General features: G+C 39.6%; 2 protein-coding genes across 3 annotated transcripts; both read right to left on the bottom strand.

Annotated features, from left to right (window-relative positions):
- Positions 1–6052: 6052 nt before the first annotated feature.
- psat1 (phosphoserine aminotransferase 1) lies at positions 6053–13084 on the bottom strand. Its single transcript, XM_034870790.1, has 9 exons — positions 12846–13084; positions 11732–11792; positions 11145–11214; positions 10113–10318; positions 8568–8740; positions 7972–8141; positions 7479–7607; positions 6603–6740; positions 6053–6414 (listed from the first exon to the last, which is right to left on the bottom strand). The coding sequence occupies exons 1-9, from the start codon at positions 12900–12902 to the stop codon at positions 6312–6314; spliced, it is 1107 nt and encodes a 368-aa protein (XP_034726681.1). The 5' UTR covers positions 12903–13084; the 3' UTR covers positions 6053–6311.
- Positions 13085–14212: 1128 nt separating this feature from the next.
- On the bottom strand, positions 14213–19270 carry kiss1rb (KISS1 receptor b). Of its 2 annotated transcripts, none has more exons than XM_034870788.1 (6): positions 19051–19270; positions 17094–17218; positions 16653–16788; positions 16059–16297; positions 15811–15963; positions 14213–15380 (listed from the first exon to the last, which is right to left on the bottom strand). In XM_034870788.1, exons 1-6 carry the CDS (start codon positions 19268–19270, stop codon positions 15144–15146), a joined length of 1110 nt encoding a protein of 369 aa, XP_034726679.1. In that variant the 3' UTR covers positions 14213–15143. The 2 variants fall into 2 exon arrangements, with proteins under 2 accessions (XP_034726679.1, XP_034726680.1); XM_034870789.1 differs by lacking the exon at positions 19051–19270 and adding an exon at positions 18238–18398.
- Between the last annotated feature and the right edge of the window lie 1029 nt (positions 19271–20299).

Raw genomic sequence — 20299 nt, 5'->3', positions numbered from 1 at the left:
AATTAAGAGTGATTTCCCCGCTCCCCGCTCATTAATAACACAACATCAATTAAGAGAAGCTAGCGGAACATGGTGCATAAGGTGCTAACAAGATTAGCCTCATAGAGCAATGAGTTTACGAGAGAAACAGATACACACACGCACACACAAAGAGAAAGGTGAACTTGGAAAGAGATTTAATTAAGAAACAAAGACATCAGGTGTTGAAAGGAATCGTGGATGTAAGGATTTAAATGTGAAGTAATATGAGACAACAGGGGAAAAGGAGGAAGAGAAAACAGGTGGTAGACAAGTGAAGTTAAATGAGGAAGAGAAGGATCAGGAAAGTGCAGAAGAGGAAGAAAGAGACAGAAGACAGAATAGTTGTTTGGTGTAACACAAACAACCTGTTTTTTTTTCCATTATGCTGCATGAATCAGCAGATTGGCCTTTAAATGAGATGTTTCATGAGCTCTGTGGATAAAAACAGAGAGCATGTAATTACTAACAATAATTGAGCCTGTGTTGGAGAGATTATGGAGGCAATGAACAAATTCAGCATGTCAAAAAACAAAATGCAGCATGTTGGTTATGTTGACACTCAGGCACCCTTCTATTACATTTGGGTACAATCAGTTCATGGAACATTAACATGGGGATAGTGAGTCACAAGGCTAACAAACAATGTTCATAGTACAGCCATGCTAATGTCTTTGTGAGGCTGCACATCGGTGCTTTGAACTAGATGCTAACGTCAGCATGCTAACATGTTCCTAATAGCAATGCTAAAGTGGGGATGTTTAGGTATAATGCGTCACAACATTGGCTATCTTAGCATGCTAAGATTTTCTGCTACTTTACTACACTAAACACAAAGTACAGCTGAGGCTGATGTCATAAGCTTTTCAGGTACTTTAGTCCTAAAACTATTTTTCCAACCTCATGATGGACCCTGAGGAGCAGTGAGATGCTTACCAAAACCATTAAAATCCAAGTCTGTACAAATCTTTATGTTAGTCAATCCAAATTCCATACATGTACGTTATATTGTATCTAAGTGGTGGCAGAAGTCAGAGCATCTCAACACCACTGCAAAAATATTTTTGGGGTAAACTACATTTACAATTCCAGTCTAAAGTAATGATAACAATGGTTCTTTGCATATGCTGCTTTTGAGATTTCAAACTTTCAACACTTTAAGCCATTTAAGCATAAATCTGTGTTTTCCGTTAGCCCTGACCTTGTCGTGGCACCGTTGAACAAACTAGCTCATTTACAGTATGCAGAAATCCTCAGGCACAACAGTGTTTTTCCTGCCTGTTGCTTCTCGGAGAAACTGAATATAAGCAGTCTACTGTGTTCATAAAATAAGGCTTGCAACAAAAGATTTAAAACAAAGAACCATCCTGAACTGAATTTTAATGTTGTGGCTGCTATAAGCAAGTTTAATGGACTCTTGTTTCTGAAAGAGCTTATTTTTCCAATTTAAAGCTGTTATATTTAATTCAATTGATGCAGGTTTAATGATCAATTCACTAGGAAGCTATATAAAAATAAAACAAAAATACATACCCTACCGGTCAAAAGTTTGGGGTCACTTAGAAATTTCCATTGCATTCCATTGTATACAGAATACCAGCTGAGATCAGTTGCATTGTTTTTTTAACCAGGGCTCAGTTTTCAAATTACAAAAAGGGTACAAAAGGGTTCTGCAATGTTTTTTTATGTTGTTTTCTTTAATTGACATCAGATTGTAAACAGAATGTGCTTTTGGAACATTGGATGAATGGTTGCTAATAATGGGCAATGTCGATATTGCATTAAAGATCAGCCACCCACTCAGATCATCAGGTATTCTGTCTATAATGGAATGGTATGAAAATTTGTGACCCTAGACTTTTGACTGGTAGTGTACATTTTGGATAATTAATCTGTACCAGGGAAAGGTACAGGTAGATGGAATAACTGCTAGGCATTGCTGGAGCTCCGGGGTCATCAGCCAGGAACCACCGTTCGCCAACGTTTTGTTCCTTTAATCCTGGAACATCTCCTGGTGGTGAAGCAAAGACAAGGACGTCTCCCTGTCACCCCCCACAGCTGATAGGTGTGACCCTCTGCGGCTATTGTTGGAGTTAGTTGTTCTTTCCACAGCTCTTGTCTTTCTCTCTTCAGTCACAAACCTAAATACATACAATTTGGATATTTTATCTGTACCAGCAATAATGTCAAACAGGGTACACTTAATCTGCATGTTCCATATTTCATTTAAAGCTATGCATAGGAGATTTTGTATGTAGGAGTTTTAAAGGAGAAACACAATCATTTTTTTGGGGAATTTTTGTGGAAATGTTTACTAAATGCTCTGCAACGCACACTGAGAAAAGGAGAGAACTAGTACATGGATACATTCTGAATTGAGTTATCTTCTTTAAGCAGACAGTATGTACAGTATATATAGAAAACAAACTCAGAGCTGTGTGCATGTGTGAGTGCATGCGTGCATGCGTGTACGTGTGTGAAATAGGCTGTATGAGGATGTCAGTCACAGTAACTTTTTTTGCTGTAAGCATGAAGCTCTTGACAAGAGACTCAATCAGCAGCACTAAAGCCTTCCTCTGCCTCCTCTGCCTCTGCCACCCTACTTTTGTCTCGACTAATCTCCATTGTAAGATGTAGAGGAGCCATTTGATATTGTCTTCCCCGGTGTTTTTCATTATCACCGTCTTACTGCAGCCAGTCGGTGGCATTACCTTGACATTAGTGGGCTTGACAGGACAAAAATCACCGCACAATCCTGTCACAACCTTCCATCTCTGCTGTAACCCTACTCACATTTCAAAGCCCCTTTGCCTCTTCTTATTTTTTACTTGTTTTTTTTTGCTATGAGGTGTATCTGCAGCACAGTCATTGACAATATTTTGGGAGAATTTACTGAGAGGCAGTTAGGCAGTTTGTCGGAATCCAAATTGCATTCAGGAGGAGCTTAGAGTGAAATAACTTGTCGTAGTGAGGGAAAAGATCAAAATCTCCATTGGAAAAATTGAAAATACAATGCACAAAGCTCTACACTATTTCCTCATATCTCTTCCACAAATACCCCTCTTCCCACAATGTTAAAATTAAAAGTTTATTTCACCACTGTCTTAACTTATTCTAACAAGGATTTGTTTCCAAAACGGCAACCACTTTTTAATTGATTGCCCTCAACAGCAGATCTTTTTAAATGTAATGTAGGCCTACAAGTTCTTCAGCTTCATCAACACTTCTAATGGAATCTAGAAAGCTGCAAATATGAATGTAAAGAATGACGAGGCCATCTCTTATCTTTCTGACAGAAAACTCATCTGAATTAAAGCAAAACCTGAGCCTGGCAGAACATTTTCTACCTTTCAGCACACAAACCGCAGCATGTCCAACATCTCCCGCTCTGGGGATTCACAGTCAACACCAGCATTCAGACGTGCTCCTATGCTCTTGGTATTGATATTTGCTAACAGCCAAAATTACTTTTTGGAAAGAAGCATCCAGGATGTTATATAAAATAATAACTCTTGGATCAACTTTACGTTGTGTTTCATTACATTTCAAAATGAAAGTAAGAAAATATCCATTCGGTTTTTTTCAGACTCAAAAAGAGTTTGTTAGGTGACACTTCCTGATCACACGCCATCTTTTTCAAGAGGCATGTTGTAGAAATAATAACTCAATCAATTAAAAGGATCTTGCTTCTACAAAAGTGAGCTGCAACATATCATACGCTAACCATGAAAACGTTTTGAGAGGTTACTGTGTGTGTGTGTGTGTAACAATGTAATGTAATCTAATGTATCCACTATTAATCATGAATCATTATAAATCACAAGGGGAAATTACAATGTTTTCACCCTGGTGTTATTACACACATTACACACAGGCCTGAATTATACACACATGCTCAGTACCAATACATGCATTAAATGGAGAGAATTCAGACTGAGGGTGCTGCCCATGGAAAGGCGCCCCGAGCAGTTGGGAGTTTAGTGCCTTGCTCAAGAGCACCTTGTGGTGTGTGTAGTTACCATAGTATTGACAACATGATTTGATCAAAATCCCATGCCATTAAGCCTCATTGAATGTGGTAAATCAGACTTGATCACCTCGACATACGTTACTTGATGAACACTTCCACCTAGAGGTTATTTGCAGCAAAAACATCTTCTAGTTTAATTTTTGTTCAAGATTGTTAGCCGCATATTTGGCTGAGGCTCAAAATATCTGGACATCTTGTGGGATAGGAGTTGAGCCACTATCTAACTAACATGTTACTTTTATTTGAAAGTTTATCTTGATTTTAATCAAGCTTTTATTTATTTCTTTTGAAGGGTCATTTGGGTATTTTTCCACCTGGACCCAATTTCTTAATGATATTGTGTCTAAAGAGACAAACTGGACGCCTCCAACGGGTCTTCCAAATATAGAGCAAATGTCCATTTGCACGTCTGAGTACCATGCTGTAAACACACAGCCTATTTAAGTCCACTCAAAGGGCTTTTTTTACCACTAGCATGCTCAGATTGTTATTATAAGTTCTGACAAGATTATGAAAATATGGTAGAGTTGCTGTTATAATGTCCATGGAAATAAAATAATTCTATGATCTTGATTTCATGCCTTGCTGTAACTTACTGGTCCAGGTACATGGATACCATCTACTCTGCGGCAGGCAGTAGTCATCCCTGCTAAAATTGTCACCTATGAAGGATAGGGTTTAGCTACACTGTTAGCTCCCACTTACCAGCTTCCTGTCTTCTAACACCATAGCCATATGGAAAATATGAGTGCTTTTGGCAGGTTTGGGGTTGGTCATGACACTCAGATGCAAAGTAGGAGAGAGTCACACAAAACAGCAAACACTCACCATAGTTCACAAGACCCCTCTCAATAGAGAGAAAATGTTGGTAAATGTTCCAGCTATTGTGAGCCAAACCTACGGTACATAGTGTATTTTAGCAGATTATAAGGATAAATGCCAGTGATCCTTGAAATGAAATTCTCTTTTTTTTCCTGTTTTGCTTTTCCTCAAGGGAGGTCAAAGGTCAGGATCAGATACAGCTCTAATGTCTTGCTGAAGAACAACCTCAGCAGGATGAAGGCAGCAGGGAACTTGCCTCTGGACATCCAGATGGAGGACGGTCTCCCTCACCATGAAGCCATCCTGCCGCCCTGCTGATGTTATGTAGACCTGTTCACTCCTGCATACTGAGCTGTTTCTGCTGTCAGTGGGCAGTGAAGTAGAAGGTGCGCACTGCGTAACCTCACAGAAAAGACTGTGCTTGCAAAGCTGTGGTGCATATTATTAGTTAAGAGCAACGCCACAACAAAGCTCAGCTTATTGATTCCTTACATTTCATTAAAGTCAGCACCACACACAAAATTCCATCCCCCTCTCCACTGTTTCTTGGTGTAGGCAGAAATATCAGGCATTGGTGTCTAAAAACCTGGGCCTGTCCGCATAGCTAAACACCAAAAGGGAAAACATGATGTTTTGCATGTTTGGTAAACCACCCTTTAACTGTTCCATTTCTCTTTTACTGTGACTGTTATTGCCACTATTCATTTCAACCCCAACCGGCCTGTCAGACACCACCTACCAATAGCCTGGGTCTGTCCGACATTTCTTTCTAAAAGTGAGTTTTTCCTCGCAACTGTTGCACTTGCTGCTTGCTCTGAAAGGGAAATACTAGAACTGTTGGGTCCTTGTAAATTATAGAGTGTGGTCTATCCTTACTCTATCTGTAAAGTGTCTCGAGTAAACTTGTTATGGATTTACACTATAAATATAATTGAACTGAACGGTATATTCATTTATATAACCACTACAGCCAAGGGTCCATTGAGAGTCCATTTTCTAACATCTGTAATGTGACTGTTCTTTACAACATTCCTCATAACAGAAACCAGGACAGCATGTTACAGCTCAGTTTGGTTGTGTACGCTGCCTCTCTGTTCGCAGTAGTGATCAATTATAACTCATTGACATTTGTTCATAATGGTTTCAAACAAGAAAATCAAAAGAAGAAATAACACTGCAATATGCAAGTATTGCCAAGTTAGATTTACTGGAATGTAAATATATTTTGAAGATGTAACAAGAAAAACCTACATTATGTACATTAACGCACTGTTAGTCAATACCTTCATTAAAATAGTAATTTTATGAAACAGATGTAATTAAGACATTACTGGCAATTGTAGTGGTTAAAGCTTATTAGGAACAATGAACAATTTTACAAAACGTGTCTAAAGATGCACCTTTGTGATTCCCTGGATCTCAAGAAGAGGTAAACCAGAGTTTATTGGTGCTCTTTCAAGAATTCTTTCATATAGGTGGCCAGGGCTTCAGTGTCCTCCAGCGTTACAGCGTTGTACAGAGATGCACGAATTCCTCCAACTGATCTGGAGGGGGAGACAAACCGTCATGTTTGAGGTCTACATGTTTGAGTCATTAAAAGAAAAGAGATACATTATGCATCCAACTGCTGGTCCATGTCCAAACATCACTTGTGTTAAACTTCAGGACCCAGTATTTTCTCTAGTAACCCATGAAATATAGCAATAAAGAAGGAGGCGCTTGTTTGACTAACCTGTGTCCTTTCAGCGATATCATTCCACGTTTAGATGCGCCTGCCAAAAAGTTGTTCTCCAAGTCTTCATCTCCCTTCTTTTTCCCCACACGAAATGGTACATTCATGCGGCTTCTACAATTTATGTCTACGGGACACCTGGACAGGTAGACACAGCAGTAAGTAGTAAGTAGTTCCCATTTTTGGCATCATCACTTAAATCAGTTTTTCTTCATTGTTACAGCCATGGTATACTAAATTATCTTTGGTTTGGTCTAGTAGTCTAGACACAAGTAAGCTGCTGTTTTTTACATGTATGCATCACATCAACTTTTCTTATGGCTTTGTTCCCTTAATGAGGGCAGCTCTTATTTTGAAAGGGACCAGCAGGAGGCTTAACTTCACAGTAAAAACGGCAAGGAAATGTTGCATTTTTTCTTTGTTGCTTTGCTGAACCTGTAGCACTCTATCAGACATTTTGCCAAGTAAAATATTAAGAGTGGTAGCTCATTATTAGAGAATAAACAGTAATGTATCATCATGAGCCGTATGATACAGGACCTTTAAGTGTGTGGTCTAAAGTCACTTGAGGAATTCTGTTGGGATAAATAATGAAGGTAAAGCGATTAGTTTTTTTTTTGTTTTTACTTCCTAAAATCTTGAAACTACAGTATTTTTGTGTATTTCATTCTTCATACCTTTTGTAAACCATCAGTTAGACCATCATTCAGCCACGGATGCTAGAATTCCATGCTGATACAGGTTGATTAAAGTTTAAAATCTTGAACTAGACTGTGGACCTGGACTGATGGTTCAGTGATTAACATTTCCAGAAAGTTTTGACCTTCACTGAATTTGTTATTTTATCATCTTATGCTAAAGTGTTGTGATACGTACTCATAGAAACCATTGGAGGCGTTTATGATGTCATAAATCATGGAGGACTTCTGCTTGTTGAGCGTCTCCATGGCCGCGCTGCCGCCATTGTTCTTAATCCACTCCAGCACCAGACCCATTATGTAGATGCTGAACCGACGAAATTAAGTTAGAAATAATAGGTTACATACTACATTTTGAAATGTTTTTTTAAGTCTCTTTAAAAAGTTCAATATGTTGTCAAATATGGTCGACTGGTATCGATTTTCTCATCTAACTCTCAGCTAGCCTTTAAATAAATGCATTTCCCAAAATGCTGAACCATACCTTTAAAACTTGTCTGGTGGAAAATCCACCCAGTAATTTCAAAGAGAGACATATAAATCATTTAAAAAAAAGTTGTGAAACATGTACATTTTGCAAATGCATCTTACTTAGCTGACAATACATCTTTAATCCTCTATTTGTAGGAAACATGGGAGCTTTCAACAATAGAAACGAGGCTTGTCTGTACCTGAAACACGGTGGGGTGTTGTAGAGGGAGTTCATTTCAGCCTGCCCCTTGTAGTCCAGGACAATGGGACACTCTTTCAGAGCATGGCCTAACAAGTCCTCTCGCACGATGACCACAGTTACCCCAGCACAGCCCACGTTCTTTTGAGCTCCGGCGAAAATCAGACCAAACTACACAATGTGAAAGGAAAAAAGTTAAAATTCAATTTATAACCACAATATCGACTTGTGGGGCAAAGATTTGGCCATAGGAGATCTACAAGAGGAAAGGCTGGGTTTTTACCCAAGACAAGAGGGTTTATCCTTTGTAAATACAAGCATGCTACTAGCAGGTCTTCATTTGTCTTTTCCTTAATTTTTCTCTTATTTTTTTTTTATCTTTCTACTATTTTCCATTATCTTATAACTTTAAAAAATATTTTATATATTTATTTGTCATTAGTATTCCTTGGGTCTTGTTTTGATTCATACATGGGTGCTGAAATAGGAGCACATTTCTATTCACAGTTTAGGGATAATAAAGGTTTTCCTGACAGTTTATATAATCTACATGGGAATTTGGGGAAATAAGAGAAAGAGTATCATTCTTGTCCTCACCTTTGATACATCTACAGGTCGAGACAGGAAGTTGGAGGACATGTCAGCGACAAGGATCACCCCGTTTGTTTCAGGTGTGAAGTTGAACTCCACACCGTGGACTGTCTCGTTGCAGCAGTAGTACACGTAGGAGGCTGAGGGGTTCAGGGTCCAGCTGCCGGGGTCGGGGATTTCTGGAGGGAGCAACAACAGAACACTTTAAATCAGACTAAAGAGTCTGCAGCCACGCCGCAGTCTCTGTGAAAGCCTGAACTGTAAAAATACTAACTTGTTCACAATAACAATGATTACCGGACCCCCAAATGGGTATTAACCACAGTGGGCCCGCAGAGGCGATGCTAGTCAGACCTGGAGGTCCACGGGCCCAATGAATGGCACTGGTTGAGAGTAGAGTAGTTTGGAAAAATAATTTTAGTATATTTCATGATTTTGAAAGTGCTACCTAGTGGCCTATTTGCTTCATATTTAACACCTCAGTGGAGTCAAGTTGTGTTAATTTGAGTAATTGTTGCATTATTTTGAGGAATAGTGCCATCTACTGGCAAATTGACAACAGACTTTGCAAAGAGCATCAGTGGAGAATGGAGAACAACTGAGACGAGATTTGTGTTAATCGGAGTATGTGTTGCCGAGATACGCAACACTTCCTGTTTTGACCACAACCTACAGCAAGTATTTCCTCTAGAAAAAATGCAGGTTGAAAATGAGACTCATCTTTCTGGTGACGGTCAGCCTGTCTGAGGACAGAAGGCACAACATACACTACCGGTCAAAAGTTTGGGGTCACTTACAAATTTCCATTTCACTCCATTATAGACAGGATACCAGCTGATCTGGGTGGGTGGCTGATCTTTAATGCAATATCTACATTTCCCATTATTAGCAACCATTCATCCAATGTTCCAAAGGCACATTTTGTTTACTAATCTGATATTATTTTAAAAAACTAACTAAGAAAACATTAAATAACCCCTTTGCAATTATGTAAGCACATAATGTAATCTGGAAACTGCTGCCCTGGTTACAAAAAACAAGGCAACTGATCTCAGCTGGGATTCTGTCTATAATGGAGTTCAATGGAAATTTGTGAGTGACCCCAAACTTTTGATCGGTAGTGTATATTGTTAAATGACATATATTTTAATAAATGTGTGTTCAATTAAATTAATTTTACATTTAAATATGTAAAGCTTTTTGTTGTCGTTTTTTAAAAAATGGTAATACTGCGTCCGAACACTACGATAAACAAGAACTCTACTACAATCCCCAAATCAGACACAACCATGTGGAAAAGGCTGTCGCATACCAGAGTCTTTCATTGGTAGTCAGGCCTTTTGTTTATTATGTAACAGCCTGGGTGCACAGCCAGGTTTCGCAGACTGTCCTACTGCAGCGTAAATGACAATGACAATGACGCAAACTATTTTTGATGTGATAAGTAAGTTGAACTCTAAACCAAAAAGAGAAAGAAAGAAAGAAAGAAAGTAAGTAGACTCCGAATTTGTCATGTCACCCTCTGAAATAACAACATGCACACAGACTCACTCGTGTAACTCTCCAGCTTCGGGTGGACAATGTTGACTTTGCCGTATTTCTCTGCTTCTTTTGCTGCTTTTGATGACCATGTGCCGGTCACTAGGTAATCGGCGCACATGCCCTCTTTAAGGCCAATCAGGTTGAGAGGAACAGCGCTGAACTGTCCTGACCCGCCGCCCTGTAGGAACATCACTTTGTAGTTGTCTGGAATATTTCTGTGAGGAGAAAAAGGTCATTGTTTTACACACTGTGCACAGTGCAGACAGACCTTACATGGATCTTAGCTTCTTTCAAAAGTTATGTAGATTATTTACACAATTTCAAAAGCAGATTAAAATTGACTGGATTTTTTAACAAGTATGTTAAAATCTGTTGTTAAAATCGTCATAAAATGTATTATCAATTTCTCTTGAATTACAGATTTCTAAAACTCACTCAACCTGGGTTTATTTTAAATTAGTTACATTTTAGCTTGAAAGAATTTATTTTAATTAGAGCTGCTAGGGTTAATTGATTAGTTTTCTGGTTTCTTTTTACTTCTGCAACAGTTAACTGGATATCTTTGAGTTGTGGACAAAACAAGACATTCGATGACGTCATCTTGGGCTCTGGGAAACACTGATAGACATTTTAAATTAATTTTAATACTGAAATTCCTAGGTTTTCTCAGGACCACTATTGCTAACATGCATGTGCTGACAGACCGGCTATGAAATCCAATCATACTTATCCCATTAAATCATATTTTACTCTGATATTTTTCTGTGCGGCAGTGCAAGTTTTATGCAAGTTTCCAATGGTATACGGCAACGTTTAAATAAAAAAAAGAGTCACCCCAGAATTCCTGGGTATGATGGTGCTATTTGTTTTCGAAAAGTGCATAACCAACATATTGTGTCTATTGTAGGAAAATCTAAATAAACACCCTAGGTTGGAGTGTTGCAATGATGCTACAGTACACTATGGAGAAAGTATAGAGGATTAAAGGAAGAGGATCATAATACAGTAGAAGCCATGTGAAACAACAAAGGCAGCACTTACAACAACTCTCGCAGGAGACTCTCTGTTTTGTTGAGGATTTTGTTGAAGTCTGCTGATCGGTGACTCATCTCTAGTTTGAACAGAATCAAAAACATTTGAATGTAATCTCTTCGTCATTGACGCTGACCCACCCTTTAGCAATTGTTGATGATTATTACATTTAATTACTGGCACACCTCTATAGAACAGATTGCAGTGAGTGAGGAATCATCGCTCATGAGTTGATACGCTGCTTTGATTGCATGTCTGAAGTTATCATGAATCTGGACACATTGCAAGTGGATACCTTCCAAGACTACAGTCTTTTCAGTACAACATTCCTCCACTTCAGTCAAACAGGGGAACAAAGAGGTAATGTTATACTAAAAACATTGTAACTCAAGCCTAACAATAGCCTCAGATAAACATTTTCGCACACCGTGAGGACTGTGGATTTTGTCCCCCATCTTTTCCATTTAAAGTGCAATGTGAAGGGATATCTTAACGTTCAGTAAGGACAGGAGGAATGATTACAGCAACAACAACAAAAACAGTAGTTTTGTCTTGTATTAACTTAAATGCAACTCTTTCTTTCTAGTTTTACTTACCGAGAACGCTAATGCCAATGCCATTGTAGCTAAGGAACTCCTTCTGTGCTTGAAGCAGCACCTGCAATGTAAAGCACCACATATTTAGTATTTCCTCAAAAGCTCAAAACTGTATAATAACTGAGGATGGGCTGTCAAAAGACGGTTCAAAAGATGAAGCGTGAGCAGAAAAAAGCAGTAAAAAGGAAATCGGGTCCCAAACTGCAGAGACAAACTGTTTTTTTCTTTGCCAGTAACCAATAGCGACATTTTACCACAGAAAACAATGAAGCTGTATTGTTCCTCTCTTATCCACAGTGCTCTTTCTCAAAAAATATTATGCAAATTTGAATGTGATTTGTTTATAATTTTGTGATATTAACTGTGGTTTACTGCAGTACAAAAAAAACCAATCGCAATTTCTCTTTGCTAATTAGTGAAAAAAAAAGCATAAAAAGTAAATATAAAATAGAGTATTCAGTAATGCAGATTACTGGGATTAGTTATTATTCTATGTTAAAGGTGTGTCCCTGTACAGTTTTCCAGATTTATGTTTTTAGGTGTTTTGATCAACTAAGAGTCAATCCTCAATAGGTGTTTGGGGATCTACAAAACCTCAGACTCAGCAGTACAAAAATACCTTAAACATAAGTTTTATGCAAAGGACCAAACACACAAATGACTTAGAGCAGAATGTGGCTGTATATAGCAGCAGGACTGCTCTTTTTACTAATGAAAACACAAAGGGGGGCACCTTAGATACAGCATTACTTTTATCTGCGTGTTTTTCACCATAAAATATGTTCGATAACTGTGATTTATTTCTCTGCCATGCAAAGTATTTTTCTGCCATCTTGAGGCAACGTCTGCAGCTGCCAGTGAAGCACAAAAGAGGTTTCCACATGAATGAATGAGGCTGATGCAACAGCAGTTTTCAGCCGACAGCAGCACTGAAAGCAACAGTCATCATGTCCAATAACTGCGTGCAAGTCTCTGTCATAACGAGGGGGGGGGTATCATAGATTTATGACCGACTCATTCCCAGTGAATACGTTATGCTGTTTTCAATTTAACACAGCTCATCTTTTGCAGCTTTTTGTCATACGTCACAAGCAAAGTGAGGATCAAAACTTACGGATTGGGGAAGTTTTGCAGGTCCAGCGCCAAAGTTGATTGTTGGTTTCTGCTCCATGATGCAAACAAAATCTCCTGTTGGATGTTTCCTCCGTTTGATTTAGCTAGGGATGTGAACGATTTCCCCCTCGCTTCCTGCACTGACTGTGTGGATGCCAAGTGCTTAGCTGGCGTCTTGTGTAAAATGTTGCGTTCACGAACTCCTCGTAAACTCGTGTTCTCGACTAACAATGTGAGGTAGAGTCCTAGTCATTAGTTTAAATAGGCTTTATAATGTACATATTTTTGGCTTATAAAATGAAGATTTAAAATAACATTTTAACGCCTTTAATGTTAGTGGTTGAATTAATTAATCTAAACATTATTGATTTGATAAATTAGCAATTTTGAACATTAGTAGCTAGTTATCAGGACGGATTGTTTTTTTTATTACATGCCATTTATCAGATAAATGTAAAAGACCAACAGAGTAAGCTACGGTAACAAGCCTTTAGCCGAATCTAATTTATATTTTACTTTGTTAATTGTTATAATAAACACATCAACAGATCAGAGTGTAGGCTTCTGGCCAAGTTTAAACATAGGGAGGAATTCAACTTGAGACATGAACAGTGTCAGCTGGGCTGCTACACAACAATAAGAGAGAGACCATAACCTAGGCTACCCACCAGCAGTAGCTCTGTGTAAAAACATATGTTTCAAAGTTTATCTGGAGCTACTTGGATTCAGCCGTCTGGGTTAGATAAATCGATCCAAAATTATATGATTACAACAAGAAAAACCTGTTTCAGTGTTCACATGGGTAGCCTGTTTGCTTTCTCACTCGATAATCCAGGTTTGAGTTGTCACATGTTGCACTGTTTTATTTGTTCATGTGCACTCTACAATGTTTTATACAAATGTTGTCTGCATCACAAGGCCCACATTGTCAGCCAGCCACCCCATTGGCTGGGACATGTCAGTTTGGTATACGCCATGTCATTGGTGAACATCAATTTAGATCTGGACAGATTGGCTCCACTAGTCTGGCTATCACCAGACCAAACCAAGTTCAATAGATTTGAGAATGAGAAATGAGCTACAGGGCAAAATCAAATCGCCCTGGGCGGGGTTTACCTAGTCCATGGCTCCACTGATCGCACCGATCATACGGCAGACACGAACGAGTCACACAGACAAACAATTTTAGTGGAAAGCAGCTCAACCTTGTCAACTATTAATCTCACAGTAAGCAATGTAGTATTGACTGTTTATTGAACTAAGACTTCGGTCACTGTATTAAAAAACTGTAGTGAAGGGATGAAACCTTGCAGCAGATGAAACTGTTTATGTAAGTTGCTCAAATTTTCCCTATATAGGAAGATCAGTGATGGTCAAAAAGTGCAATAACTTATTCTCAGATTTATTTTCATGAATTGTCTTATTCCATGTATATTCTAGAGTGTTCTTCCTACTGCAGACATTGACATTACCTGCATAATGTAGACTCACAGGCAAAGAAGCATGTTTTGGGGCTTTAGAGGAAAATTGACTACATCTTATCCCACTCCCACTGAGGACAGACCAGGACAGCATTAGACAACAGAATAAGGAAACAATTTGCTAGAAACAGTTAAGAGTGGTTCTATGTGCATGCTGTTCCACTTTTTTCAAGCTGATTCTGTTGCTACACATGTTGAATTTAGTTGAATCACAATTGTTTTACAAGAATAGCTAGAATCTGTAGCCACTCTGTACAAAGATAAAGCTCCACTAACGGTCACACAATAAACAATTCAGTGCAGTGAAACCTGATTTTACTCGAACACTAAAAACAGGACACACTGGAAAAAGAACAAATAAAAGAAACCGGAGATGACAGTGAATCCTTGAAAACAGGACAGACCATGCAGAATTTGTATTGTTTGGAAAATGTGTTTAACCCAGAACACTTGTCCTACACACTTTTCTTCACCAACTGGAGAAACTGTAAAGATTCAACCAGGAGATCCAGGACCCTGACTGCATCAGTACAGACAAAAATGTGACATAGATAATTGTGTTTCTGCAGCTTGTGAGGGTCACAAGAGTCTCTTGATTTGATTGGTTCGTCCTTTTAAAAGATCACATGGCAGGTTTTGCTCCTCGTGTGTGTGTGAGTGTGAGTGTGTGTGTGTGTGTGTGTGTGTGTGTGTGTGTGTGTGTGTGTGTGTGTGTGTGTGAGTGAGAGAGAGAGAGAGATAGAGCAGACTGCTCTCATCTCCAGAACAAACTATAAATAAACAATGAGTGCACAGTGTCCAAATGCCCAGCATGACCTTTAGGGCCCAGATGAAAGAAATTGCATCTCTGCTTCTCCCTTGGGTGCCTGGCAATCCGTCTCTCCCCCCTCCTCTGCGTCCATGTTTCCCACCCTGACTCTCGCCCTCGTGCGCCACAGATATATGGCGGGGAAGGCGTGCTTGAAGGCCTTTCTGAAGTTGTTGCCCATGAAGGCGTAAACCACCGGGTTGACGGAAGAGTTAGAGTAAGACATGCAGTGACCCCAAATCTTCAGCTGTGGAAGCAGAATTAAGACCGATTTAAATGTAAGGCATCAATCCCTGTCACAGTTTTCAAAGCAACAGCATCCATTTCTGTCACCACACCTGTCACTCACTGCCATTCCTGGGAAGAGGTCAACTTAGACTGTAGATCCACACCTTATCTCAAAGAATAATAAAAACTCTAGGTTTTTTCAATATCCGGAAAGTATTTTACCCATATTACCATTTCAAGTTCCTGTTGTCTTGGCTGGGTGAAATTGACTGCAAAATTGTAGAATATCTATGCATATTTATTTGTGTACACCCCCTATCCCTACCCCTAGTCCTACTTAAGCACTTTGAATTGCCCTGTTGCTGAAATGTGCTATACAAATAAAGCTGCCTTGCCTTGCCTTACCACCTACCTACCTACAGCATCAAACACAAGGGAGAGTAGGTTACCTTGTATAGGACGTAACTGCGGAGGCCAAAAGCTTGCAGGAGGATGCAAACCTGGATGGGGCCCCAGCAGACGAGGAATAGGGCCACCATCACCACCACCATCCGGGAGACTCGCGCCCGCACCGCTGCTGCTCGCTCTGCATGAGCCTGAAGCTGGAGTTAGGGAGACTTTGTAATGATCAGAAACACATTCTGTTCTCAGTGGATTTAATAAGCGAAAAATAAGCAACTCCATATCTTTCTCTTACATGGTAGCTGCTGTCGATGGGATTCACACTGGGTCGCCCCATGCGCTTGAGCATGAAGGCGTAGCAGGCGGTTATGGTAAGAAGGGGCAGCAGGTAGACAGCCAGGAAGCTGTAGATGATGAAGGCTCTCTGCAGGCGGGCCGAGGGGAAGATCTCACTGCAGTACGTCTGAGGACCGAACCAGTATCCTGCCTCCAGACGCTGGTACACGGCTACGGGGATCGACAGAAGCAAGGAGCCTTGGGTGGGCAGAGGACATGACTGTGTGACTCAGAGCGGGATATTACACAGTAAGTTTTCCCCAGATGAAACCTAAGTACAAAAACACAGACCATGTGAAAAGCAACTGGAAAATCTCCAATTGCTCTCTAGCCATTCTTTCAGAAAATTACTGGGATGGTTTGTATTGTTTTTTATCACACCAACTAAGTCAGCCAAATGAACTGGTTCGAGTTTTCTGACTTTGATTTAATGCAGGTTATAATTAACATCAAAGGGAGGTATATTCACAGATAAACAGAGGCAAAACGTTGTTTCCACAGTCTCATTGCCAATGTGTGTATAAGGTCATAAATGTGTGTGTTTGTGTGATACCTATCCAGATAGACACAGAGATGGCCAGAGCCATGCGTGGGGAACGGTGTCGCAGTGACTGCAGAGGATAGACGGTCACGTAGCAGCGGTCCACACTCATAGCTGACAGAGTGATGCACGTTGCCTGAGCCGTCACCTGAAACACGAGGATGGGTTGTTTCTGTCTGACACTTTATACGTTTACCGGACAAAGAAAACTTTGTCTTAGTTTGTATTGTGTTTTGTTTGTTAAGTTTATTTTTTACATTATTTGGTTAGCTGTACATCTTATAGTAGTTATTTTGCAGATAGTATAATGTTCATAATGTTACAATATCTCATGGGACTTTTTATTATTAATAAAGTATTGTAGTATGATCTGTTGGTCACCATGCCATGATAGTACTAGCACCATTGTCTCCAGCAGTTCCAGGCCTGTTTGTGTGTTTGTGCGTATCTCACTTGCTGAAGGTAGTTCACCAGTTGGCACATAAACTCTCCAAAGATCCAACTGGGCAGTGGGTACAGTGTGGCAGTGAAGGGAACACAGCAGACCAAAAAGAAGATGTCTGTTGTGGCCAGGTTTACTGAAAGAGAACAAGAACAGTGATTCCTAAACAGAGAAATGGATGAAGAGAAGCATTCAACGTGGCAAAATGCCATAAGTAACTGTATTTTTTTACACAATATTCTTTACAAGGGGTCATAACAGTCACACGCACTTAAGTGCAGTACATGGCCAAGTCCACATGAGAATGTGTCCAGAAGTACAAGGAAGAGAAAAAATTAAAAACAACAACTGGCAGATCTAATCAGAGTTAGATCTAACTGTCCTCCATCCCCGTCACATAAAAAGTTCTAAGTAACTCTTAATAACAATAATAGCCTTGTAGGTGCTGAGGTGTCTGGCTTTCACCAACTAACCTGTGTTCTCACTGTTGAACTTTTCATCTGTTTTGCAATGCTTTTTATATTTTTCCTCATGTCTATAAAGTTACAATGTCGGATGTTCATGTCAAAAGCTGCTAAAGCTTCAAATAATGAAGTCAACACGTTTCAGAGAAATCCCTGTGAGCAAAAACCTGGGATTTCCCACTGCCTCCACAGTTTTTTCTACTCTTAACTGGCTCTGTTGCCAAATAGGCTTAGATAACAGTTTCTTTTTTTTTTTGACCAACAAGAGCATGATAAACACTGTCACTGTCAACGTGACTGTCATTTGATTTGGTTATCAAAATTATTGGATTAACTGGTAAAGTAAAGTAAAGTAAATTAAACTGATCAAGGGGACAGAAGTAGATGAACAGAACAGCAGTGTTGTTGGTTGTGATGAGTACTGATAAAGGTAAAAAACCCAATACAACATGTAACAGAACTTGCACATTGTATTCTCTGGACCTACCAACCAAAGTAAAACAGAAAGAGAATGCGAGCTTTAATGTTCCCAGTGGAGTTTTTGACCTTGAGTAGCCGTATGGAGCATTTGAAAAAATTAACTGAAGATGTAAAATACTTGTGTAAAAATGTACTTAGGAAAAAAGTAAAAAGTAGGTCAATTAAAATATACTCTGGGTGCCACGTTACATTTTGAGCTGGGGGGGGCTACCAATGGTCCAGATAGACATCCAGATATGCTGCAATATGCCAGTAAAGGCTGGGAAGAAGACTGCTTATTATGAATCCCACTTGGTTTCTTGAAAAGACCCGGCCTGCATAGCAGCACGATTGGTTGAGGTCAGGCATGGACTCAATTAGTTTAAGGTCATGATAGGCCACTGGTCGGGGGATAGGACCTGAATGACTTGGCTTCCGGTACCTTGTCGTCAGTCTTTATTAATCCTTTAAAGGAAAGTACAGCACCACAGCAGCTTCAAGACAAAGATAACATCACACATTTTCCAAGATATCTTCGATACCTAACAAGTGTAAATACAAAAAATAAATACTACTACCTAAAGTGCTGAGCTATTTCTGTGCAAACCCCAATGTCGCTAGTAAGTAGGACTTCCTTTGTCTCTCTGACCTGCACATTGGTGCAATCAGTCCGTGACTGAAGGTGCTGCTGTTAATTACCTTCACAATTCTGGATTCAGAATACTCATGTTTTATGAGGAAGAAAAATTAGACCCTGAAGATACACATAATGCATTTTGGTGAGTAACACTGAATGTAAATCAAACCAAAATGTGTTTGTTTACAAGAAGGCTCCACAGAGGGGCTTTTGTTTGATTCATCTATGTCCTGCAGAAAAAGTCCTTTCATCTAGGTTTTCTTTTTTTTCTTAGGAAAGTTACAATATCCTTAGGAATTTGTTTTATTAACGTCTGTGTGGGGCATCCCACTTGCCGTATTTATTTTACTGGACACACTGAAAGTTTTCCAAAAAAGAGTTGGTCTTATTTCACTTCAGAATTCTTACCTATGTAAAAGTTGGTGACGGTCTTCATCTGCTGGTGCTTGGTGACCACATGGATGACCAGCGAGTTCCCTACCAGGCCGACCAGCATGATGAGGCCGAAGAAAGTGGGGACCAGCCAGGCGTCGACCAGCACCGGTGGGCCCTGGCCCCCCAGAGCTGCGGACTCGTTGCACAGAGACCCACAGTCTGGACTGTGATTGGCTGCTGGTTCCAGTATCATCTTCAAACATTGTTGCCAGGAAAATTATAATCGTACATGTAGAATGTATCTGAATTTGGTTTATCAATTAATGTGACTGTAAGTGTCTGTTTAACTAACAGAGTTGTTTCTCTAAAGCAATGAAAATCTCACACAAAAAATTACAACATCAAAGTATAATTTTTTAAGTTATCTAAATCATTACCCGCTAGTTTGGATTGATGACATCACACAAAGCCTGGTGAAGTAAGCATTAAGCAAGCATTCCTTTGTAACAAGCTTCTCTTACCTGTGTTGTGCCTTTTGCCACTGCAGTGTTCTTCTCTCTGTGCTCTGTAAAGCAAGGTTTGGTCGCGTGTTGGACAGTGATGGGCTGCTGCAGGTCTGAGATGAAAGCGCTGTTATAGACCAACATAACTGGGGAGGGGAGGGAGTCAATGGGCTTTGCAAGCCTTTATGTGAGAGCAAGAGAGAGACAGACTTAGGGGGCAACTGCTTTCAAACTAAATCTCAATCATTGCCTATAATTGTCCAGGACCAGGTGCCCTGTAAAACGACTGCCGCTTAACATCCAGAAGGTGTAGTCAATCTTTGCTTCAGCTCAAATTGCAGATGAACCTAAGTACAAATGAGCTGAGCCAATGTATTTTCAGACTTGTATGTCACAAAAATCCCTTTACTTCTCAATTAATTTTCAATAACAGTCTGTCTGATGAATACATTTTCTGAGTTTTGCAACTGTGTGCTGTTGGACAGAATTTAAACAATTAATTTTACATGTAACAAGGTCAATGCATGTCAGTCTGCAGAAATCATACCCACTGCCCAAGTTTTATTTTATAAAAACTACTTTCTATCACCTATAATAAAATCATTACATATTCTTATCTGTGAATCCAAATGCAAATGAATAAACCATAGAGGCAGCTGGGGGTCGTGGTAACAGTACAGCTCGACCTCCCACGCAACAACACATTGGGCGTTTCTCAATATGTGTTCTTCTATGGACTTGTGTTCTTGTGTTCTTGTGAAACGTCATGTTTGGTGGCC

Source organism: Etheostoma cragini, chromosome 5 (assembly GCF_013103735.1).
Source record: "Etheostoma cragini isolate CJK2018 chromosome 5, CSU_Ecrag_1.0, whole genome shotgun sequence".
NCBI lineage: Eukaryota > Metazoa > Chordata > Actinopteri > Perciformes > Percidae > Etheostoma > Etheostoma cragini.
Note: the sequence above shows the minus strand (reverse complement) of the source record. Positions and strands in the feature narration are given on the sequence as shown.

Bases quoted from the DNA above. Each gene is read 5' to 3' on its own strand.
- kiss1rb (XM_034870788.1), bottom strand. From the start codon at position 19,270: ATGATACTGGAACCAGCAGCCAATCACAGTCCAGACTGTGGGTCTCTG. The intron at 16,789-17,093 runs GTGAGATACGCA...CTCGTGTTTCAG, and splicing joins TGGTGAACTACCTTCAGCAA to GTGACGGCTCAGGCAACGTG. The intron at 15,964-16,058 runs GTAAGAGAAAGA...CCCTAACTCCAG, and splicing joins CCATCGACAGCAGCTACCAT to CTTCAGGCTCATGCAGAGCG.
- psat1 (XM_034870790.1), bottom strand. From the start codon at position 12,902: ATGGAGCAGAAACCAACAATCAACTTTGGCGCTGGACCTGCAAAACTT. The intron at 11,793-12,845 runs GTAAGTTTTGAT...TTTACATTGCAG, and splicing joins CTGCAAAACTTCCCCAATCC to GTGCTGCTTCAAGCACAGAA. The intron at 8,142-8,567 runs GTGAGGACAAGA...CACATTGTGTAG, and splicing joins GACCTGTAGATGTATCAAAG to TTTGGTCTGATTTTCGCCGG.